Below are 25,421 nucleotides of genomic sequence, written 5' to 3'. Positions count from 1 at the left end.
TAATATTTTCTCCAGAAAATCTCCAGCTGCAAGTCCATCCTCTGTCCTGTTCCCTGGTTTCTCACCTTTCTGAGAGAAAGACTGACCATTTACACCCAAAACAATATTAGTTCCCATTCTGGATAAGTCAGAGAGCACCTTTGGGGCATCTCTGTCACCCACAAAGGAGAGAATCTGCCCAGTGCCCCATGTGCACACAAAGCAGTAAACATTGTCCTCTAGAGAATTATTTCTACCCAAGACATAAATATCGCTAATGTCTTTCAACAAACAGGGAAGCAACATGAAGTTGGGCCAAAGAAGTCAACTTATATCAAAAAGCAGGACTGATGTTTTTAGGGAAAAGTCAAACCAAGAACAGGTGTTTGGTCACATCCCAGTGCCCTGCCCTATGTATCTTGTTCAATTCCAATTTGAAGGGGAAACTATCCAAAAATTAGAAAAGAAAGAAGCAACTTTCATCACATTGAGTATTGTATTCCAACACAGAAACATAAGGGAATCAGTAGATGTAAAGAATCTTGGGAAGAACGACATTTTGAAGTGATCTGGTTCATTCTCCATACCCTTAGATAGATAGTCTGTGGCAAAGCCAACTAGACTAGAGGATGCTCTAGGTTTGAAGACCTCTGGGGAAGGAGTGCCCACAATTTCAGTCCTGTCTGAACACTTAATTTTATAAGAATACTGTGGCCTACTGTAGCTTGGACTTTATAGATAAAAATAAATGGTTTTAATAGCCATTATGTCATTTGACATTCTGAAGAGCCCCATGAAGAAAATTGAACAATTCCTGCCTCCCTCGTACTTTAGAGTTGAAGAAAACAAGTCTTAGAGCATTAAGTGACTTATTCAAGAGTCACACAACTATTGGGGCACCTGGGTGGCTCAGTTAGTTAAGTGTCCAACATGGGCTCGGGTCATGATCTCATGGCTTGGCTACTGAGTTCGAGTCCTGCCTGCTTGCAGTCTCTCACAAAACTAAATAAACATTTAAAAAAAGAGAGAGAGAGAGAGAGAGAGTCACACAACTATTAAGTGATAGAGCTAGAAAGTATCTAGCACCCCATTTTCCTGGCCCCAAATCCAGTGCACCTTCCTCAATTCTGTGCTACCCCAACAGTCCAGCAATATAAAATTGTAATGACATACTGACAAATACTCAGTACAGATAACCCTGTCACAATACTGTTTGGTTTCATTTCATCGTAGGATCTTCACAGAATGGATGCGAAGAGTATCAGGTTACTCAACAATATTCTCTCTCCTAGGCTAATTCATCCCAGTTCTGTCAACTTTTCTTCACAAGTCCTAATTTCAGAGCCTTCTTGAAAATTTTTCTCTGAGCTGCTTCTAAGATACTTTTTCCTAGTCATAGAATATTTTTTAATTCAAATTTCATTGGATTTTCTTGAGAGAGAGAGGGAGAGAGGGCTGGGGAGGGGCAGAGAGAGAGAGGGAGAGAGAGAGAGGGATAGAATCCCAAGCAGGCTCTGTGCCATCAACACAGAACCCAATTTGGGGCTTAAACCCATGAATTGTGAGATCATGACCTGAGCTGAAATCAGGAATTGAACTCCTAACCAACTGAGCTACCCAGGTGCCCCTCCCCCAGTCATAGAATTTTGATAAAGCTATTTTTTTTTCTCAGCCAAATTGGGGAATTCCCTTGCTTCTTCTATGCTCTTATCAAACAAAAGGATTATTAAATGCCAGCAGTAACTATAAATTGCCTTAATTTGGGGCCTATAAAAATTAGTCTTGACTTACTATATTCTGACCCCATACACATAGGCACCTCTAGCTAGCTCCACTTCACCTAATGGAACACAAGCCCAGAAGTACATCTCTGAGGGAAAGATGCTGACATGTGAGGCTTCACATATATCTTCGTCCATTCATCACCTTTTATTGAGATCCTACTTTGTTCCAGACATAACTTGTTCCCCTTCAGCAGTCTAACCTGCCTCAGGAATCCCAAGTAGACAAATCAGGGGGAAAAGTCTGAACATAAAGTTCAATGCAAATTCTCTCTCTCAGAATATCTCCTGATCTTCCTAATGCCAGCCTACATCATCGATAGCCTTCAAGAACTATTTAATATGGGGTGTTTGGGGGAGGGGGAAGGAGATTTTGAGGTCCCCGTCCTAAAGGAGTTCATCTCTCTTACTAGAAACAAACAACTAACAGGAAGCATGGGTGGCACATGAGAGAGGTGTAGAGTATTTCTGCTTTGGGGCTAGTAGGTTCCATATTAAATGTTTAAATTTCCTATCTGCATGAGCCTCTCCTTCAGCTGCCGTGATTTTAGCTGAAAGAAACTTAACGCTCCTATGAACCCAGAATCTTATTGCCTATTCTGTAAAGAAATTAACATCTTTTTTTTTTCTTTTTCTACATACTGCTTATTTTTTCCATCTCTTCGGGATATGACTTTTGCTTTGATTTCACCCTCATTAAATCCTATATCAAAGAAAAACATTGGCATCTAACTGCTTGCCTTTAGAAGGGTGTCATTTGATGTTAGCCAAACAGAATAGTTCTGAAAATACTCAAGTTGACTCCCAGGTGCTGAGACTTTTAAAAATATCTTCATGTCCCTGTTGGAACAGACCACATTACGATACTTCATCTCCAGATTCAGAGCTTGGCGAGTGTGAGGGTTGAACTAGCTACCACCTGACCTATCACAATCTCTCTCTAATGATGACTAGAAGTGCCACATCTATTTTTGGATATGGACAGATCTGGTAAAAGGAGCTTTGGGAAAAGTCTTAACCCTAAGAATTCTATACCAAGACTTCACCCACACACTCAGAAACAAAACCTGAAGACCTGCTTTCTGGGACCAAAGGGCCATTATTCATTCCACTTACCTCAGCGGACTTGAGACATCTAAGTGTTGAATTTCTATACTGTTGCTGTTAGTTGGTACCTGGAGTTTTTGAACTCTGTTCAACCAGATGTACTCCCTGCAGGTTTCCATTATCTCCACTTGCCTGGGATCATTTAAATTAGTTTCTTCTTAAAATAAACCACTCTATGAAAGTTCTGCAGTTATTAAAAGATGACTTTATAGAGGAAAAATTTGGAAATACTCTTTGAGATCAAGAAGTTTCCTCTATAACGTCCCTGACAGAAAACCCGTCAGCTTCTGTTTATTGAGACTGCTCATGTCATGAGTCAGCCCACTCTGGGACTAGACAGTTCTGATTGTAGGAAAGATCCTCCTTGTATGTGGCCAGAGGGTGTTTTCTTCCCATTTCTACCCTTGCTTTGGAAAAATTAAGCAGAGTAAATCTATACCTTCTTCATAACGGTTTTTCAAGGTTTCCCTGTAGAGTTCTAGCCTCCAAGCAAACACTCAACTCTTTCAACAATTCCTCAAATGACCTGGTTTCCACACTGCTCACCTTAGAACCCACTGAGCTATAGAACCTTATCTCCTGTAATTAGCTCTTCAATGTTCTTACCTCAGACAAGCTTAGTTGTGGAGGTCTGAGAAGGAGTAGGAAATGTGAGCATTTTGTTATTTCGGATATACCTCACCAACACAGAACAGTATTATTTTTAAATTGTTGCCAACTTCATAATGAAAAATATATTCTCATCTTCATTTGTATCTTTGAGTATTATTAGTAAGCTTGAAAGTTTTTCATGTCTCTTAGTTTTTCTTTTATTAATTTTCTATGTCTTTTGCTTATTTTTCATTTGGGTTATTATCTGTTTGTTAATTATTTGTAAGTTTTTTCTAACATAAGGCAGTTTTCCCTTTGCTAACTATCACATATGTTAAATATTTTCCCCAGTACTTTATTTGCTGTCTTTCCAACTATTTCAGTTTTAGGATATTATCTTGACATACAGAAGTATTCCCTTTTTATATAGTTAAATCTATATATCTTTTGCTTTGTGGTTTCTTCCTTTCCATTTATATGTCTATGTATTTATGTTCCTAGAATCAGATGAATATGTATCTTTCTTCTAGTTTCTTTTTTTGTTTCATTTTTTATATGTACTTTTTTAATGCCTTTGGAATTTGTTTTGATGTTCTATAAGAGGTAAGAACCATCAATAGTGCTGTTCAAGCTGAAAGTGTGTGAGGAAAGCTATCAACCCACACAGGTGCTGGTTTTAAAGAGTCAGAAAAAAAGACGATCCCTTTTTTAAATGCAAGCATTAGAATGGAGCCCTCTTTTACCTGGAGGAAAAGGCCCGGCTCTGCAGACACAACCATATCATCTTTAGCCCTTTTAAAAGGGCACTCAGAGCCCCTTAGGAGGAGAGATAAGCAGCAGAGGCTGGAGCAAGAAAGGTGCCTGGGATTGGAGAGATTTAGGAGCTGGCCTTGAGCGAACAGGAAGGTGGTACCCAGTCTAACCAGCAATGTTCAAGTTAGTGTTTCAGTTCAGAAAGTCTGAAATGGACACTGTACAAGTAGAAATACAAATATATATATGAGTATGTATATTTATAAAAATATTACATGTAAGGCTCTGAGTCAGTCTGTAGAAAAAAATAAAGAGAAGTAACTATATAGAGAAATGAGCCTTACAAATATTTAGTTAATGTAAGCTTACTACTCATTGAAACTTAGAGAATTTGGATTCTTTTAACCCATGTGCTCATTTCAGGGTGTCCTGTGGTTCAAAAAGAGATAGTACCCATAACCAAGGTATATAGCATTATCTAAGTAAATAATTATAGACATAATTTGGAAAATATGGTGAAAGAACTGAATAATATACTTAATCCCCCCTTTCCTCTTGCCTGGAGAGAGCTTGAACCACCTTTTGTCTGTAGGGAACTCTCTGTGCCACAGCCCAGGACCTGAAAGAAACCTAAATGCCTTTGAGAACTTACCCTTCAAGAAAAGCACAATGTTTTTCTTTTTCAGTGTTAAACGCAGAGTTCATTATCTGTGCAAATGCTTCATCTGATTCGGTTCTTAATTCCTCTCGTAAAGTGCGACGTGCACACTTCTGTGCTGTGTTTTGAGGAACATGTTCATCTCACTAGTGTGCACACTAGTTTCCCCTGTAGCACACACTAGAGGGAAACATGAAATGAAGCAGTTCTTTTGAAATAGCAAAAATGCTCACTTCAGACTGTTAAAAAGAAATTGCCTTTGAAAAGTTCACATCTGACTTTTAGGATAAAAAACCAGGGCCTGTTGACACGGTACTCCAAAACAGTGAGAAAAGCTCTTTTTATTCACAATAAACTCAGAGCGTAATGGTTAGAAAGCTGTGTGATTCCCCTCCACCCCCAGCTGCAAACATATCCCCACTCTTCCTTCTACCCCTGGTGCTCAGCTGTGGCTGCACTTAGAATCACCTGAGAGCTTTAAAAACCCCAATGCCCAAGCCACACCCCAGACCAATTAAACCAAAATCTCTGGCCTGGGACCCAGGCACTAGTAGTTTTTAAAGCTCTCCATGTGATTCAAATATGTGGCCAAGGTCGAGAACCACTGTCCCTCTAGAAAAATACTGGAGCAAAATCCCAGCTGATTTGCATCTTTGATTTCACCCAGATTCTATTCTTCATTTAGGCACTAAGCCATTTTGCCAAAGGTGTGAACATGCCATGAGCCCCCGGGAGTTGTCTATGACTAAGTAGAAGGATGTGTACGGTTCCCCAAAGGTTTTATTGTTTGTTTTGTTTTAACTCCCAGATTAGTAATGTACAGATCACTGTGCAGATTAGAGGATTATAAAATGCTTTTATACTTTACAGTGACTTGACATCTTAAACCAAGATGTTTAGGAATTCAGGGTTTTCACTTTGCGCTCGGGGTTATTTTCTGAGAGTTTTTCATTTGCCCTCGGCTCCAGAATACATTTTCTTGCAGCCCACTCCCAGCAGCTGGGATCTCTGCACAGCTGCCCATCAAGGCTGTGGTCTCCCCTCCCCACCTTCGCTCACTTGGGGACTCTGGCTGCAGGCAGAGATTTCCATTCTGTTCCAGATAACCCAGATGAAACACTGGTAAATGAGCACCTTAGGCTAAAGCTCACATTTCCAAGCAGTCGATTCTAAACTGAGGGGCAAGGAAGCAGAATATGAAGGCAGTTCCGCTGGACTGAGAAGAAATGGCCCTTGTCTTCTCCCTTCTCCCCACCCTCCAGAGGCTGTGGTTTGGGGGACAGACGAGACATAGGAAACTGAAAAGTCTTAATCTAGCTCATCCCTGTGGCAGGGCCTGGGCCCTGAATCAGGATTTCTTTGGCTGCCAAGCATCAGGAACATGTGGCTCATTCCAGAATAGGCACTTGGAGCACCGAACTATGGACCAGCTGCGGAAACACCAATGGTCACTTGGCAGACTACCTCTTCTCTGCTCATCTTTGCAAGAATGATTCAGAGTCACCACACACTTTGCATTTTGACATCTGTGGGCCCTGGAACAGAGCCTGTGACACCTGGAATGTCCTATTTTTCACTTTTGAGGGTGCACCAGTGCACCTGATATTACAGGGAACACTTTATCAAAATCCCATAAAACTGAGATATTTATCCCCTTGATTTAACATATTTGAATAGGTATCCAGGGAGCTGTGACTTTAGAATGATGGAACTAATTCAGGGTGTGGCTTATGGACTTGATCTCATACTTTTACATACGGAAAACCCATCTGTGCACATGTGCATGTGCGTGCACACACAACTACACATGCACACACCTGCCCTCCTGACTCTCTTCATCTCACCTGCAGACTGCCCGTAAAGGGTACACTTCTCACCCCCACACTGCCTCTTCCAGCTCTACACAGCTAGGGTTCGGGGAACCTGGTCTCTTGCCACAGAGGAGACTGAGACAAGAAGATAAGGCAGACTACAAGAGGGTAAATATAGCAGAGGGGAGTGTAAGGAAGGGAGAGATGAATTCTGACCTGGCAATCTGGGAAGTCCTCAAGGCTGAGGCCCATTAAGCAGGAGCTGGAAGGATGAGCCATACATCTAGGAAACGCTAGACAGAAGGAGATTCCAGACAGTGGGATGAACTTACTAAAGATTCAGAAGTATAAAAGTTCAAGGCCCATTTTATTTGAAAGGGGTGGGTGATAGCAAATCATCTTACATGACTGGAATACTTTGTAGGGTGAGGGGAAGGGCCACAAAAATATAATAGAGCCAGAACGCAGAAGACCTCAAAATCCAGTCCGAGAAGTGTGATTTTCCTCATCTCTCTCCTTGTATAATGTATTAATTATGGTGTGTCTGACCATGCATTTGCATGTTTCTGGGCTTTCTGTCTTCATGGGTAAGGTTAGGACTACGCCTGCTATAATTGAATTTGTACATTGCAGAGAACAGTAGGGATGTGAATAATGCCCCTTACACACCACTCATGAACGTCAGAGATCATGGCACTGATTCTTTACAACAGGAAGGGAACCAAGTTAACCACATATTAAAGTCTCCCCATAGTTTTTATAGCTGGTTCCTATTGTGTCCTGTGGTTTGAGTGTGATATGCCTATGACATGGAGCTTTGAGATGGTCACAGAGTCAGATTTTCTTCCCAAAGTGCCCCCAGATGATTTGCTCATCTGTTGGGAATTAACAATATCAGTATAAATCCAGGTTCCTTAGCTGGTCTCTCATCTTGTCTGCCAAATGTGCTAAGTTATTTTAAGCCATTAGAAGCACGTGGTAGAATCCCATTATGGCCTGGACCATTATTACACAGACTTGGATAGAACACAGATCAAATCATGACCCCCAAACCTGACTGCAAACAGGAAAAGCCTATATCTCTAACAACTCACCTATAAAATCCCCTAGCTCTGCTTGCGTAAAGAAGTCCCAGTGTTTGCTCAGTGATACAGAAAGAAGCCAGATCAAAACTCCTCACTGTTTCAGTAGACCCCTCAAAGAACAGAATGAAGGGCAAATGATCATACCAACCTCAAAACGCCTCAGTGGCCAGGAACTTCATTATATGATGTGGGCTTTTGGGGGCATGAGGGAAACAGGAAGTCTTCGTCTCCATTTGCTCTCTCTCTTACAGTCTCCTGTAACTAACACTAGAGAAAGAGATTGGAGTGTCCAGTCAGGAGAATTCCTTAGGTTGACTGGGTGGAACTCAACAAACATTAATTAGAATGACTCTCAGAAGCAAGAAGGCACCAAACCACATGCTACTGAACAGTAGGATGAGAACAGTTGGGTCTAGCATGCAAAATGACTCCAGCACACAGATAAAACAAAGCTGAGAAGGACGCGTGCTAAAGAGGGAGCCGCAGATAACGGGCCTCTCTTCCAGCTGGGACTATCAAATAAGGCGCCATGAAGGAGGCCACATCCAATGGCGGTTGGAGGGAAGAGTGGACTTTTTGACAGATTCTACCACATTCCAGGCAAGGCAAAAAGCAAGCAGGAGGAAAGCTTCAGGGCACACTTGAAAGTAATCCTCCCTAGAACCCCTGAGGCAGGAGCACCCCCCAGAGAGGGTAATGAGCATCCTTCAGCCTTTGCTCCAGCGGGCAAGTGAGATGGGGTGACACCAGCCTGCGGCACTCCTGAGCAGCCCTCATCAGCGGGGTAGCGATCACTCATGGCCACTTCAAAGGAACTTCCTTTCTAAGCTACCCCAGATGCACAGCCGCGCCTGGAGCAGGGGAGAGAGGAGCAAGGCCCCTCTGTCCTCGAACTTCCAGGCTCTAACCTGCCCCTGACCCGGAGAAGGGCAGGGCAGCTGCGCATACCAGCTTCCTAACTCAGCGAGGGGGCCGCGAGGCGGGGGCAGCTGGGCCTCGGGGGCCCGTAAAGCGCACACAGGTGCGCGGCGGGCGGGGAGGCCGGGGCGCCGGGAACCCGGCCGGGAGAGTGGGGCGCCGGGTCGCGCGGGCGCCGCCAGCCCCGCACCTGCGCGGACCCCCTCCCTGCACACTGGCGGAGAAGCCCGCACCCCGGCGGGAATCGAAGCCCGGATGCGCATGATTCCTTAATATTGGCCACATTCGGGTGGGCCCCTTGCCAAGTGGACCGCAACGAAGTTTTTGTTGGGATGTGATTGAGCCTGTGGTTTCTTCCTCCGGGAGGCCAAACGCTCGGGGCCCTGCGGGGACGGAGTGCCGGCTGTCGCGGCTACGCTCAGGCTCTGGCTTCCCCGGAGCCACTGCAGAGTCGGCTCTCCGGCACTGTTGTGTGGAGCAAGAGTGCCCTCTAGTGGCGCCCAGGGGAGTACTCTGTAACGAGAGTCCGGCTTGGAGGTGGGAGGGTAGTAAGGAGCAAGCAGAGCTGGTGCCCACTCTCCAACACACACTCGGATTCTTACACATTCTCCTTCCTCTCCCTCCTTCCTCCTTCTCCCCTGGCCGCCACTCCTTCTTTCCCGCCTTCCCCCTCTCTCATGGCTTAACGATCCAGAAACTGAGACCAGAAGGGACTGTTCACATGTTCAGGCCTGTGCCTTTCATTCCGCAAGTCTGCAAGTCTGCAAGACTCCGGTCTCTGGCCCTCCAGTCCAGTATCTTTTCTTTCTAGGTTCGTCTGCCGGCATATTTATATCCAATCCTTCTATTGAGTACCTGCTATGTAAGTTGGTATAGGAAAAGTGCAGGGATGAACAGGACAGACACATGGTCTTCTGTCTAGTGGACTGATAAGCAGTCAGCAATGCCAGTACCCTGTGATGAGGGCAGAGACCCAAGAAGTATGGGGTAGCACTTTGGAGCAGCACCTGACCTGAGGGACAGATGGGAGGAGTTAGCCAGGAAAAGGAAGATGGAAGTGGGAGGGAGTAGAAGGCTCCAGGCAGCAGGAACAACATGTCCACAAATTCTGAGATCAGAGATTTGTTTGGAGAAGTTGCAGCATGGAATGAGAGGAGGTGGTGGGAGTGGGGAGCTGGAAAGGGCAGGGACTAGGGCGAGCCTCTCTAAGGGGCTGGAGAAGTGGGTAAAAGGCTTTGCTTACGGGGTCTTGTAAAGGCGTTGGACAGTGTTTTAAGATCAGCAGGGAGCTACTGAACCCTAGGTAGGTGAATGTCATGATCATAGTTCTATTTGTGCAGGATCATTCTGAGTTTGACATTAAACACTGCCTCAAGCTAGATGTTAGGCTCTGGACAACCACCTAAAAAAAAGACTGGAGGAACCTTAGGTTTCATCTAGTCTGTCTTACACATGGAGAGAAGAGAAGACAAATCACTCCCTCAAAGTAGCTGAGGCAGAACGATTATCTCTAAGTCCCTTCACCTCCCACTCAAGGTCCCAAGTATACCTGCCAGAAGCATACACAGCTCCCAAGTCTGCTCCCAATAATACACAGGCTCCCCCAGCCTCTGCCCCCACAAAAGGTCAGCCAGGGCCAGGCCAGAGTCTAGCAATCTTCATATATCTTCAAGACTGGCAAGGGGTATGCTCACTAGACCTGCTTCTCTGGGACCTCAGAATAGTTGAAAGCTTGCTTCTGTATCCAGGGCCAGCAAGAAACAGGGCAAGACATGATGACCAGAAACTGTAGACAGGTGGTGGGGGGAAGGAGGGTGACCTGGGCAAGGGGCTCCCATAGAGACCTGGAGAGCAGAGGGCTTGACTCCACACTGACACATTGAATCCCATTTCAAATAACATGCAAAATAAAGAAAACAAATTTAGGAATTGAAAAGTAACTCAGACTTTGTAAAAACAGATGGTGATAAAATGCAGTTGTCCTAATATTTGGATAATTTAAATGCCTTCAGCAGCTAGGGAATTAAGAAAAATAATTCAACATAGGCTGGATCATTTAGCATTTGGTTTGAAAAGTCATGAGCAGTAAAGGAGGTCCCAAAATATGATGGAAATATGATAAGGAAAGGTTTTGAAATAAAGAAACATGATCTTGGTGAGTGCCATCTGGAATTGGAGCACCACACGAAATAGTAGAGAGAGGTGTCAGAGGACTGAATTTGAGACCTAGCTTAGCCACCTATTAGCTATGTGACCTTGCCCAGACCACTTAACCTCTCTGACCTCACCTCAATAATAAAGTTACAATAATAATAATAATAATAACTGCCCCATGTACTTCACAGGGCTCTTTAGCAATCTCGAGGGAGCATTGCAAATCTCACTCCTACCACTTACTGGCTGTGTAACTTAGTTGAGGCACCTCTAAGCGTTGATTTCCTCATGGATAATATAGGGATACTAACCCCCGCCTTAGTTAGTCATTGGAAGGACTAAATGCAATAGTCAAAGGAAATCATAACAAAATGCCTTTTACATAGACATTGTGTACTAATCAGTGACTTTCATCATCAATGGGATTGTTTTTAAACTTACAAATTTTTCACAAAAATGAAAGATTATTGTAATATTTAGCATAATGTGACTTCATTGGGTAACAGGATAATTATTAAAAGAAAAATGTAAGCAGGAAAAATAGAATAGAGGTGGTAAAGCACATGGTCTCTCTTTATAATGGAGGGACTTTATAGATGAGGATGTATGGGGACTCAGGGTCTCAGGAAATTAACTCATGTTGGCTTAGCTAAGAGATGGTCATATAGATCTTTTTTAAGGATAAAAAATACTATCCATGATCAATGGCCTCATGTCAGGTTGGGATAAGTTATCTGGTGAATGACTGAGAATCAGCGATAATTCAGGTCTTATCTAACATCTCCAGAACCACTGAGAGTGAGAGTAATTGGTAGGTTAATGAAATCTGTGAAGACACTCCACGAACCTCCAGGGAGCCTCTCTCAAGCTGGAGAAACTCCACCCCAGAAGATCAGAAGTAATGCAAAAGAGCCTCAGAGCTCATTCACTTGTCCCAAAATATTTCGTCCCTCTATGCCAACCACCTTGTTAGGCACCAAGGATTTAGGGGTGAAAGACGTGATCCCTTTCCTAACCAAGCTCACAGCCCAGTGAAGGAGAGAGTAAGACACTACAGTTCAGTGAGATGGTTATTGAGAAGTTTGGGATACACAAAAGTCCAGAGTTGGGGCTTGTGCCCAGCCCAGGGGTCAGAGAAGGTTCCCCAGGGGGGACAGCACGTGAGGAGTTCTGCAAGGACCCAGTGTGGTTAGTCTAACAGGGGAGGAGGGTGGGCTGTGCTCCAGGAGGAAGGGGCACTGCATACGTGGGACTGCAGGGTGTTGAATTCAGTCACTCCAGGTGAGGACGTAGGCCTTGCAAAGGACTAGGGTTCCTCTGTGATGTCGGCACATGTCATGGCCCTGCCCCATTATAGTTAGTGTCCTTTTAAATCTCTTGCTTGAAAAAAGCACATCATGTCCCCCTCCTCCCAACAAAAAGTCTGTTAGGAATTTTATAACAATTTTAAATGAACTTGTGTCTTATTAATCCCAAATGTACTGATATTTACATTTGCAAAATATTTACTATACTTTCAAATGAAGTTGTGTACTTTATTCCCAATTGTAAGTGGGAACTTACACACCCAAATGTGTCTACTTGCATTTTCATTTGAGAAATATGTATTTCGTTTATGTGCAAGACTCAACTATCTTTTCATTGTGAAACAATCTTTATTCATGATTATAACTGCCAACTCAGCCCATACCCACCCCCTGAGGTCAGTGAGCCACAGTTAACAGGGGAGTAGGGGGTGCTGGCAGGATCTGAGACTGAAGAGCTAGCCAGAGCTAGGCCTCGTTGTCCATGTGAAAGCAGAAGGGATGGGGAGATGCCGGAGAGGTTAAAGCAGTGACAGCAGTTGATTGCTCTGTCAGCACTGTGGCAGGCAGCAGGAGGAAGGCGAGGCCGGGGGCAAAGAGATGGGTTACGTGGCAAGTTCTGAACTAGAATAGTAGCAGTGCAGGGAGAGAAAGCAGATATGAAAAATATTAAAAGGTAGAATTGATTGGACTCAGTGCCCCTGACAGAGAATTGGGGGCGAAGTCCCAGATGCCCAGCTTTCTGGCTTAGGTAATTGGATAGATGGTGTTACCAATACAAAAAAGGCAGAGAAAAGGACAGGGTTTGAGGAGAAGATTTTGAGTTTGGACGTAGAGACTTTGAAGTTCCTGTGGGACAGCCAAGGGGAGATACACTAGTTAGAAGGCTTTAGGTCCGGTTTGGAAGCATTGATGTGGATAACAATCAAAGTCCTGGGTGCAAGTAAGCGCACTCAGTGGGAGTGTGCAGTGTGGGAGAATAAGAGATCCAAGGACAAAGCACCAGCATCCGAGAGACAGGTAGAAGCCAGTAGTCCCCCCTCAAAAGGCAACCACATGCAGAAATGAAGGATCAAGAGAGTGCGTGAGGGAGAGAGAGAGAGAGAGAGAGAGAGAGGTGTCCCATGGGAGCTAAGGGAAAAGAGGGCTTTAAGAGGAGCCATGAACTTGTCACTCCCAAAAGCAGTCAAGTACAAGGACCAGTAAGTGTCCCGTAACTACAGCAAAAAGAATTAATAACAAAACACCATCTCCCACTTACGGGTTCGTTATGCTCTCAAAGCACCTTCATACTTTGTATTTCATGTCTCTGGCCCTGCAGCCTATAGCAGTTGCAGAAATGAGAAAACGTCAGGAAGGGAGGTGAAGAGATTTGCCAGACCGTCTAGCAAGTCAGTGATGGGGATCCTGGAATTAGAGATCAATCCAGAATCTCAACCATGCTCCCTGGTTCCACCCATACTCGGGTTAGCTTTTGAAATAACCAGTAAGGAATCAGAATGGGGCCTGTTCCAGGATAGCAATATAGAAATTCAAAGGCTAGCTTGCTTATCACACTGTGTTGCACTTTCCAGAACCCAGAGATACCAGTGCTCTGGGATCACACAAAGTTAAATTCCTTAGCAGGAGGGGCTGGCCCCCAACTCCATATGTAAGAGGGACCACTGAAGGTTTTCAAGTAGAGCAGGGATATCAATTGAGTATTCATTGGAAAGATTAATTACATTATTGAACTTTTATTTGATGGTGCATATGTCTGGTTGTTGGATATTCACACCACCTGAAATAAAATAATGAGAATATACTGTGAAGACCTGTTCTGGCTTTTTTTTTTTTTTTTTTTTTTTTTTGTAACTGGGCCCCTTCTCCTCATCCTGCATCCCACTCCAATGAGTAGATGAGTAGACAGGCTGTCTTCACCAGAGAGGGTCACTCACATTTGGATCAAAAGCTCCTTGCAGATTTGATGAGGTCAACACTTACCAGATCTCGGTTCTCCTACTTCTACACTTTTCCAGAGGCAGGCCTGGCTCTCCAGTCCCCTGCTCCCTCTTTCATTCCTCAGTCATACCGACAAGAGGAGGGTGGCTGTTCCTCTGTCAGATCTGGACCAGGCCCAAACTTACCCATGCGGGACAGATCAGGACCAACCTCCCTGCCTCGCTCTCCGCTGGGAGCAATTCACAACACAGTCCTCTCTGGGAGTTCACTGCTCTGTTGGGGAGAGGTCTGCTTATCTCTCTCTAAACCTGTCATTCATAGCACACAAGGAACATGAAACAAAGACCTTTATATCAGTTTCTAACATTTCATTCTCTTTACAGCTCAGATTATATCACTGCAATGTTATCACGTCGGAGATTGGGCAAGGCCCCAAAATAGCCATCACTATGCAATGTTGATTTTCTGAGGGTGACTCACAGCCTTATTTCCAGCTGGTGGCCTGGCTCTAGCCTTTTCTTCTGACCCAGAAAACTGAGCTTCCATCTGGGTACATAGCCGTACGAGTCATTCTGGGTCAGGAACAGCTGGGAAGTTCTCTGCATTCTGTACCACAGGCCAAGGATGGGTGATGAGTTATTTCCCTTTCTCCTAAGTGTGCTCCGTATGTGGCCCTCTTTCCAGGATTGGAGGTGGCTGGTGCACAGGAAGAATAAAAGCAAGCGGGATGGGTGAACTCAAATTTTAAAGAATGCATACTTTATCACCTACTCCATTGTGCTGCTAAAACAGAAACATCTGTTAAATATTTGATAAGAAAACTCAGACTAGAAAAAGGAGTCTCTAAATGTCTCTGTCCTCCTTCAGAACAACCCTAGTCAAGTGACATGATGTTAATTCTCTAATCTCTCAAATAAATTAAAGATAGCAGTTAAATAGGAGATTTCTGAGACCATCATAAGCCTTCGGATCATTCCACAGGAAAAAATTCTTTAGGTATAAAGTCAAACAGATTTGCTATTATGATTTTAAAAATAGGCCTAAGACACTTTTCAGCTTCTGCATCATGGACTTCTCATTTGTCTAAATGCTGCGTCTCTGGAACTAGACTTCCTGTGTTCAAATCCTGGCTCCCAGCACTACATGCTGTGTGACCTTGGACAAGTCATTTAGCCACTCGAGGTAAAATGGGATAATGGCAATTTCTTTCTCAGAGCATTGCTGGAATTTTTTAATGAGTTTTTAGAAGTAAAACGCCCAGGTGAGCACTTGGGCACAGCAAGTGTCAGTAAGTGACGGCTGGGCAAGTATCAGACAGGCTCTGCTGGGATGATGAATGACAAGCCCATGCTATTTTTCTTCACTGCAGGTCAGTGCAGCTGAACGGCCAGCCCTTAGTGATGGTGGATGATGGGACCCTCCCAGAACTGAAGCCCCGCCCCCTGCGGGCCGGCCGGACATTGGTCATCCCTCCAGTCACCATGGGCTTTTATGTGGTCAAGAATGTCAACGCTTTGGCCTGCCGCTACCGATAAACCACCCTCACAGTCACAAGCTACCAGCAGGCCTGCTGAACTGCTTTCCACTCTCCTGCCCTAATAGTGTCCTTATTTTTCAGACATCTTCTTAGCAACAAAACAGTCTCTGCTGCCCAATCCTGCTGGAATCAGCACAGACTTGCTCTGCAAAGAGACAAATGCCATAGCATGAGCTTAGCCTAGGTAGTCCACATCCGCCCCGAAGGAAAATGTAGACATCACCCGTACCTGTGTAAGGAGGAAGGTTTGTGTGTAGACCTGTATGTATCCACGTACACGTACCACGAAAACAAGCTGACGGCACGCTCCCAGGACCAAGGAAACAACTCTCCATGATCCTGGTCACATAGCAATAGAACTATGGCTCTGAGCCTGTGATGGCTGCCCTCCGCAGAAGATGAGGAAAGAAATAACCAGGTGGGCCTGAAAGAGCCCAGCCCTCTCCCAACTCCTTTCCTTGGCTGTTCCCTTCTGTTGCCCTGGGTTTCCTACCACCTCTCTTCCCACAGGGGAACAAGTGGGTGGGTCAGCGCCGGCCTGCTGGGCGAGCTGTTTATGTCATTTCCTGGCTGATGTATGAGTGTGCGCATCTGGGCTTCTGACAGTGGCATCCATCACTCGCTATTCCTCTGGGAAACGGGTGCTTCCAAAGTAAAATTGCAATCATGCTCCAGATTTTGTAAAAGGGTTCTACTCCTCTGTGAATCCAGATTCCCCTTGGGTCGGAATGGGAGTCAGGTAACAATATTCATGGAGTGGAGAGCAATGTATTAGGCACCACAAAAAGCAATCATCATCCGTCATGTGTCTGGGAGGGAGAGAGTTTTAGTACGAAGAGAAAGCACGCTGAACCACCATAGACGCATGCACACATGCACGCACACCCCAACTGAACAAGCAAGTAATTAGACCTGCATCAAATCTGAGAGAATCTTAAGAGCTTGTAGAGCAAGCCATTCATGGTTTGTTTGACCAAAACCATAAAAAACTGTATAAATCAAAAGTCATTGGATCTAACCTTTCTGCCTCTTCCTAAGTAGCTGTGTGCCTCTCAATGGCATTTACTGGGCAGAAATCTAATCTGGTCATGAAAGATGACCAGGTCTGTGCTATCCCGGACCAGCCAGTGTGAGCACAGAACAAAGTTTTCGGCTCACCACCTGGGGCAAGGGGGAATCTGGAGGTGGAGGTCTGGTGGGGAACTGTGGGGTGGTGGGTGGGAAGCCCCTGGGTTGGGGAGGGGGAAGCAGACTGATTTAAAGTTCATGATAAAGACCTTCTGTATGATTCAAGGGGTAAGACTCAAATAAGCTGCCACTGAAATGACTGTCTTTTTGCGGGTTTGATTTTCTTTCTCAGGATAAAGGACATGAATGGCGCTTTTTCAAAGGAGGAGATATTTGACAAAGTCAGAGGGTTCCAATTAAGAGAGCAGTCCGGTTTCTGCTGTTGAGAGAGGGTAGGAGAGGAGTGGAGGGTCAGGGTTGCTGAGGCCAGGGGCCAGGCGATGACTAAGATGCCCAAAGGTCCTAGGACAGGGCCAGGTCTGAGGTGAGACTTGGGAGGAAGATTACACAAGGGAGGAAGTCCAGGAGACTCAGCTGGGAGAAGCGGGCATTTGGGAGAGGGAAGCCCACGGGCACATTCTATGCACGAGGCAGAGAGTGGACTCGGTTTTGAGGTGTTTGTCAGCAGGTGTGGAAGGACGACAACACAGGAGGTTGGTGCCACCGCCAGCACAAGGGGGTGCCAAGGACTGGGCTGGACCCGGTCAGTGGGTGTGCTCTGCCTGGAAGCGACGGGGGCCTCCTCTTCTCGGGAAGCAGGCACCTTCTGCCGAAGGCTCAGCTCTGCAAGGGGAGGAGAGAGAAGTGCCAAGACCCGGGATAGAAAGCAGGGAAAGCAGAGTCAGAGGACAGCCCAAGTGAGGAAGAGAGAGGAAAAGAGACAAATAAGTTGTTTCTCCAAGCTTTAAAAAATGTGTGCAGATATCAAAACCTCTTCTATGTGCCGTACAGGCATAGCTGCAAGCCCTTGCTGATGACACGAGTAAGTGGCTGTCTCTGCGGACCTGGGCCCGGGCCTGGCTAGTTTGCTTTACGAACATAGTAGCCCCCTGAAGGAGTCACCAGTTTCACCCCCACCTTCCTGTGAGCACAGAGAGGTTCACAGCCTACCTGGGGCCACCCAGGGGAGTGGGTTGCTGAGCTCAGAATAATCCAGAGCCTGTTCATTTAACCAGCAGGCCCAGGGGTCGCCCGCCTCACAGCCTCACTCCCTTACCTTTCCACAGGTCCTGCTAATTCACTGCAGCAAACCTCCAGAGCTCTGTGCAAGCACACTCTGTGTAAATAGTGCTGGTTCTTCACTAAGCTTCTAAGCTTGCAGAATACAGGCAGTTTCTGCTTCTTTTATCTTTCTCTGTGTATTAAATGCTCCCAAGAGGTTTAAGTTTTGTTTGTTGGGTTTTTTTGGGTTTTTTGGGGTTTTTTTGTTTTTGTTTTTGTTTTTTTTTTTAGTTAATAAAGGGATAAGGGAATCACTGAAATGTATCTTTGGGGTCCTGCAATTCTAACTTTGCAACTGTCTCATGGAAGAAGTATTTGCATTATTCAAAGGATACTGAGAAACTCACAATAACATCACATTCTGCACGGATTTCGGTACAGGGCATCTGTCCTGGCTTTTTCATTTTGGAGTGGAAGATAATTACTAAATCAGTAGGGATCACTTCTTATAAGGGATTCCCCGATCACACTCCCCCCCCCCCCCAAAAAAAAAAAAAAAAAAAAAACAGCCCGTGGCAAAACTCAGCATCACAGTGCACATTAGGGGAGCAGGCTTGCCAGGCTGGGCCCTGGAACAAGAGAGTTCAGCCACCAGCCTTCCAGATCAGACTTTTCCTCCTAAAACAAGACATGGCCGAGATCATCTAAGACTTTAGAACCACTTTACTTTAAACTGAAGAATGGCCTTGCATAAATGCTTATTTGAAAGCATAATAAAAGTATAATGAGAAGTCTGTGCCTTTTGTTGAAACGATTTTCTGCTCTTCCTGCCTCTAGGAATGATTTTCTTTCTCCTTTCTTATCACAAAGGCTCAGAACAAATTCTCATTGTTATTTGAAGAAAGAGTCTCAATTCTTCTACTACCCTGAAAAAGCTGCAACTGTGGGATATTAGCTTATCTTTGGCCGGAGAAACGCTTGAAAATCCCAGAACTGAGCTACAATGAGACTAAGTAAGGCCCAGGACTCCCAGAACCGCAATTCCTAATGGTCCACTCGCCTTCGTAGCCCCAGCCCTTCCCCAGTAGTTGTCCAGTCCCCGGGGCAGATGGGTCCAAGCCATGTACCCTCCAGAATGGCAGAGGTCATTGGTGGATTCCATCTGAAAGGCCTCCGCTGGCCTTTAGCACTAGGAGTTGCTGAGGCCTCCTGAGGTGGGAGTGGGAAGGACCCCGCAGGGTTGTGACCTGCTGAGCTGCCCAGTGCTCCAGGCCATGCCCAGCCTCTGCAGGTGTGCCCTGCCCTTGCACTCCAGGCCCCTGTGTCTGAGAGGGATGCGGCTGCTGGATTCCCCTTGGAAATCCACTGAGAATGGTTTTATTTCAGAAAACAAGAGGGCAGTGTTTAAATCCAGCAGAAGCAAAGGTGAACCAGGTGGATACCGCTGGCAGTAAAAACACCAGGACAGAAGAGGACTTTAAAAATGTGAAGCATCAAGAGAGCAGCCAAAAATAATAGACATCTGGCTTGGAGAAGGCAAGGGAAGAATACATAAACATTTATGTAGCAAGGCTCCTCCACTATCCCTTCTCTCCAACCTCAGTGCCCCTGCCCCAGCCTGGACACTGCTCATTGCTTTTCACCTAACTTCTCTCCAGTTCCACGGCCTTCCCTCTGCCACGGACACCCAACCCGGAGCGCAGGGAAATCTGCTGTACTGAGAGGGAATTAAATCTTGATTGTAGAATTGTTTGCAATCTTTTCTTGGGATGTGCCAGAATTGCAAATAAGACAGTAAGGGGCACTCACAGATAAACAGTTTTTATAAAGCCCAAACAACTGGAGTTCTATAATCACTGCTTCTGAGTTCCACTAACAGGGACAGATGCTTCTGTAACTACCTTCCCGGGCCCAGTCCCGGGTGGTGACTGGGGAAGACCAGAGAAGTGATTTGTCCAAGGCCATCTAGATAAGCAGAGTCAGAATCAGATATCGAACCCACATCTATTGAACTCCAAAGCCTGCTCTCACTGCATTGTGCTCTCTCTAATTGGACTGGTGGTGGCCACCTTTTTCTCACCTCCAAATTGCCCACAGCTAGCTTTCCTACCGGCCTGTGTGTGTCTACAGAGAACCCTAGCAGTGCCTTCGCCCAGAACAGCTGGTGGCAAGTATGGGAAAGCCAACTCGCAGTTCTGATGAGTAGTGAGTAGGGCCGTGAGCAGCCTGTGCTGTAAATGGAATGTGTTTTTCTGTAGAATAAAGGACCAGTCTTACCACCACCACCCACCACAGGTGATGATTCCTGATATTTCTAAGTCCTGGAGGTGAGTGGCAGAGCCAGTCAGCACCCACACATGCACTGCCTCTGAGATCATTGCTCCTCCTGCCCCAACTACTGAGAGATTTGGAAGTTTCTTTTCTTCCCAGACTAGATAATAAACCCATTAACTATTGCCTTAAGGGTAGAACTTGCAAAGACCACTCTAAAACAAGAAAGCTAAAATACAAGAAACCAACTGCTTTCATACCCACTTCCTTCCAAACACCAGAGAGCCCCACCCCTGCCTGGGAGCCCTGGGGCATTTGCCAGGAGCTGACCAAGTTCCAAATGACTGGCTCATGAATAAATCCCATGTCCTATGCTCCCAGCAGAGAAAAGGAGGCCCTTCTTTACAGCCCACATCATGAACTTTTCTAATTATTATTCATGAAAATATTTTAGGATTTTTTTCAAGTTGTAAATGTTATGTAATAAATTATATTTTTGGAAGAAGCAAAAAGAAACCTAAGTTTTATTCATCTAAAAGTTGGCAAAGAAAGTGCAGGAACATCTCCCAGGAAAAATTTCTTCTCTGCAGGGGATTTTAACAGGTGTTAATATTTGCTTCCAAAAAACAGATTATATTAAGGTTTATATGAGCTTGGCGATTGCAGAGAATTTGGGTCCATGAGGTAGTTTCTATTTTGAGGTAACACTCTGTAAGTAATAAAATGTGAATACTCTAACTTTCTGTTCTCAGGGTGTTCTGTGGGGAGAGGGGCCCACTGTTGTCCACACTACATTTTGACCCAATGAACTAACACATGATGGGTATCGTTGATTTCATGATGTGCTGCTCTCTCCCGCTTCCCTCTTCCCCACAAGCCCTGCTTCAAGTACTCTAAGTGGAAATTAAGTTTTATTTTTCAAGTTAGATGTCATTGATGATGTTTGAAGTAACTGTTAACTGCCATAACAGATAAACCCCAGAATCTCAGTGGTTTAACATAAACGACGTTTATTTCTTGCTAACAGATCGTGTAAAGGTCAATTGGTGGTAGTGGGGTAAGTAGTGGTTCCATGCACATAGTCCGTCAGGGATCCAGACTGGTAGGCTGTGTGCCATTTTAGCACTTGGCCTCCAACATTGCTATGGGCGTCAACATGCAGCGGGAAGACAAGGAGAGTGTGTAGAATCACATGGGAGTAGTTTGGGGGACCTAACCTAGAGTTAGCATAAATTCCTTCCACTCAATTCCATTAGCCATAAGTCAATTACACGATCCCATCTAGATGCTGGAGTTTCAGAAATAAAGTCCCTGACTGGACAGTCACTTCTCAACAACAATTATATTTTGTTGCTATAAATGGAATGTCTTTGATCCCCCCCAAGATTGGTATGTTGAAACCTTACCCTATGTGATAGATTCCCAATGTGATGGTATTTGGAGGTGTGGCCTTTGGGAGGAGATCAGGTTGTGAGGGATGAGCCTTCATGAGTGGGATTATAAGAGAAACCCCAGAGGGCTCTTTCGCCTCTTCCACGACTTGGGGACACATCGAAAGTGGGCTCTCAGCAGACGCTGAAGCAGCTGGAACCTTGATCTTGGACTTCCCAACCTCCAGAACTGTGAGGAATAAATTTCTGTTGTTTATAAGCCAAGCAGTCTATGGTATTTTTGTTATAACAGCCTCAACAGACTAAGACATTCATGAAAAAGGAGCACAAAACTTTGATGGACAGTAGGAAACCAGAAAATTTATCAATGACGTTGGGTCCCTCTAATTGAGCGTCATCAAGTGAGTGTTACAGACCATGTGTGAGGATACCTAAATTCGAAGGATTTTTTTTAATACTTCAGAATGACCTAAAGAAGCTTTCTTTTGCCTCTTTCCATTCCCTTAGGTCTTGCTACTCCTAGTACTTGGCTGAATTTTAGCAGAAAACGATCTGTGTTGTTCCACCGCTATCCAGTTAGGATGCATCTAGTACTGGATGCTCTGCCCTCTGCTAACAACATTAGTGGCAAATATGTGGGGAAATCTAAATAAATATAAAATAATAATAATAATGTCTCATGAGATTTAAAATAGAAAATTAAAAATGCATTACAATAGCATACATTTTAAAAGCAGGCAAAGGGAAAGTATTCTAGCATCCTTTCATTTTCAAGGAAGAGGTAATTTATATTAAACTTTCATAAGTTAAGGAAGCATGTTTTAACCTCTAGGGTAACCACTAAAAGAATATTAAAAGAGTGTATTATTTCTAAGTGAATGAGGGAAGGAGGGAGAGTGGAATCAAAATTAAAAAATAGTTGATTTATGGGAACCTGGGTGGCTCAGTCAGTTGAATGTCAGATTTTGGCTCAGGTCACGATCTCATGGTTTGTGAGTTCGAGCCCCATGTCGGGCTCTGTGCTGACAGCTGAGAGCCTGGAGTCTGCTTCAGATCCTGTGTCACCCCCTCCCTCTCTTCTCTTCCCCCGCTCATGTTCTCTTGTTCTCTTTCTCTCTCCCTCTCTCAAAAACAAACAGTAAAAAAAATTTTAAAGATAGTTGATTTAAAAGAAAGCAAGAAATAAAAGAAAACAAAGAACAGGGGGGACAAATAGAAAACAGTAAGATGATAGATTTAAACACAAATCTATTCTATTTGAGAGAGAGAGAGCACACACAGGGAGGGGCAGAGAAAGAGGGAGAGGGAGAATCCCAAGCAGGCTTCACACCAAGTCAGCACAGAGCCCGACACAGGGCTCCATCTCACAAATCACGGGATCACGACCTGAGCCAAAACCAAGAGTTGGACGCTTAACTGACTGAGCCCCCCAGATGCCCTTAGTTTTGACTTTTAAAACCACTAATTGAAACAGTATTAAATTGATTACCAAACCTTTTCCATCCCTTTAAATTCTGCACTCAAGGTGAGCATGTCGTTCTCCTCACCCCAGTCCTGGTCCTGAAGCCAATAAAGGAGAAAAAATGGAATCATAAAAGTACTTGATAAATGTTCTTAAAGGCATACAAGGAGGAAAAAAGGAACAAAGAAAAGATAGGACAAATACAAAACAAATAGCAAGATAATGATTGATAGACTTTAAACCATAGTAATAATCACATTATATGTGAGTTGTTCTTAACATACAAGCTGACAATTCAGCATGGCACAGATTGTCATTCTGGGTAAAAAATAAGACCCAACTATATACTGCCTGCAAAAAAAATTGTGCTTTACATATGAAAACATGAGTAGGTTAAAAGTAAAGGATAGAAGATCACATATGCAGGGGAGGTAGAATGTCTGCTCTACCTCTCAGGGTTTCTGGCTGAGGCTGCCATAAAACAGAGAAATAGGAGACAAGCACAGAGATTTTATTTAGTGATTTTTAACATGAACGTGGGAGCCCCCACAAGAAAAATGAAGACCCAAAGAACTGGCTAGGCCTCAGTGTGTATATACTACGTTGAAGAAAGATTGGCAATTGTGGGAAAGTAACTAAACTCTATGGGGAGACTAAAGAAAGGTAAGAGTTAGTTTAACCAGGTCTCTTTGCACAGATTTCTCTTTGCCTAGACTTTCCCTCTTTGGTGAGAAGAAAGCTCCTTTCCTCCTGGGATAGGGAGGGCCTCTTTCCCATGGGAGTTTCATCTCTTGCTTGCAGAAAGAAAAGGAAAGTCAGCGTGCTTTTAGCTCACAATCATCAATATACCAAAGCGGTGTATTTTGGGGGAGCATGTCCTGAACTCTGCCACAGGCCATGTGAGCACTAATCAGAATAAAGCTGAAGTGACCATACCATTCTCAAACAAAGTAGATTTAGTGCAGTGGATAGTGTCAAAGATTAAAAGGTAATTTCCTAATGATACAGGGGCTAATTCGTTAAGAGAACATAACAATCATAAATGTTTATGTATCAAATAACAGAGCTTCAACATATATGAGGCAAAAGCTGGCAAGACTGGGAGGGGAAAGAGACAAATCCATAATTACACTTAGAGAATTCAATACCATTATCTCAATATTTGATAAAGTACGCAGAAAATCATTAAGAAGACAGAAGACTTAAATGTTGCTCTCAACCAACTTGACCTGACATTTATAGATCACTCAACCCAACAAAAGAAAAATACCTACATATTCTTTTCTAGTACACCAGGAACATTCACCAAGATTTACCATATCCTAGGCCATAAATAAATTGAAAAGGAGTCAAGTCATACAAAGCATATTCTCTGACCAAATGGAATTGAAATAGAAACCAATAACAGAAAGATACCCAGAAAACCATCAAATAGTTGAAAATTAATAACACACTTCTAAATAATCCATGGGCCAAAAAAATAATCAAATGAAAAACTAGACAGCATTTTGAACTAATTGAAAATGAAAATAAAACATATCAAAAGTGGGAGCTGATAAAACAGTACCTTGGGGGAAATTTATAGCAGCAAATCCTTTGTTAGAAAAAAAGACAAAAGGTCTCAAATCAATGGGTCAGGTTCTAAGAAACTAAAAAAAAAAAAAAAAAAAAAATTAATTAAATCCAAAGTAAATAGAAGAAAGGATATAGTAAATAGCACGGAAATTGGTGAAATAAAAAACAGAAAAACCAATGAAAATTGCTGAAACCAAAAGCAGTTTCTTCGAGAAAATCAATAAAATCCTTAGTGTGACCTGAATCCTTCTAAATTTATTGAACAGAATAGAGAGCCCAGAAATAGATCCACACATTTATAGTCAATTTATTTGAGGCAAACGTGTCAAAGTAATTTAATGGAGAGAGGATATTTTTTTTCAACAAATGGTGCAAGAAAAATTGGATATCCATATGCAAAAAAATGAACCTGAACATTTCTCTCATACTTTCTACAAAAATCAACTTGAAATGGGTCATAGACTTAAATGCAAAATAAGCTGTGAAACTTCTGGAAGAAAACAGGAGGAAATCTTTGTGACTCTGGTTTAGGCAAAGATGTTTTAGCCAGTGCACAAAAAGCACAAAGATTTCTGTTCTTCAAAAGTCACTGTAAAGAAAATGAAAGACAAAGTCACAGACTGGCAAAAAAAAAAAAAAAAAAAAAAAGCAAAACAGCTGATAAAGAATTAACATCCAAATATATAAAGAAATCTTATAAGTAATAAGAAACACAATCCAATTTTAAAATGGGCAAATCATTTGAACACTTTACACATGGCATATAAACACATGAAAAGAAATTCAACATCACTTGTTATTAGGAAAGTGGAAATTCAAACCCCAGTAGGATATCACAACACACCTACTACAATAACTAAAGTTATAAAGGACA

At 43.8% G+C, this 25,421-nt stretch overlaps 1 protein-coding gene across 2 annotated transcripts in view; it reads left to right on the top strand.

Annotated features, from left to right (window-relative positions):
- Positions 1-20,857, top strand: part of HPSE2 (heparanase 2 (inactive)) — a 688,711-nt gene extending 667,854 nt beyond the window's left edge. The window contains exon 12 of one of the 2 annotated variants that reach the window (XM_058697425.1): positions 15,452-20,857. In XM_058697425.1, the coding sequence (XP_058553408.1) occupies positions 15,452-15,617 (166 nt within the window). In that variant the 3' untranslated portion in view covers positions 15,618-20,857. The remainder of the gene's footprint in view (positions 1-15,451) is intronic. The other variant, XM_058697426.1, reaches the window with a different exon arrangement.
- The last annotated feature ends 4,564 nt before the right edge of the window (positions 20,858-25,421 follow it).

This window comes from Neofelis nebulosa, chromosome 13 (genome assembly GCF_028018385.1).
Source record: "Neofelis nebulosa isolate mNeoNeb1 chromosome 13, mNeoNeb1.pri, whole genome shotgun sequence".
NCBI lineage: Eukaryota > Metazoa > Chordata > Mammalia > Carnivora > Felidae > Neofelis > Neofelis nebulosa.
Note: the sequence above shows the minus strand (reverse complement) of the source record. Positions and strands in the feature narration are given on the sequence as shown.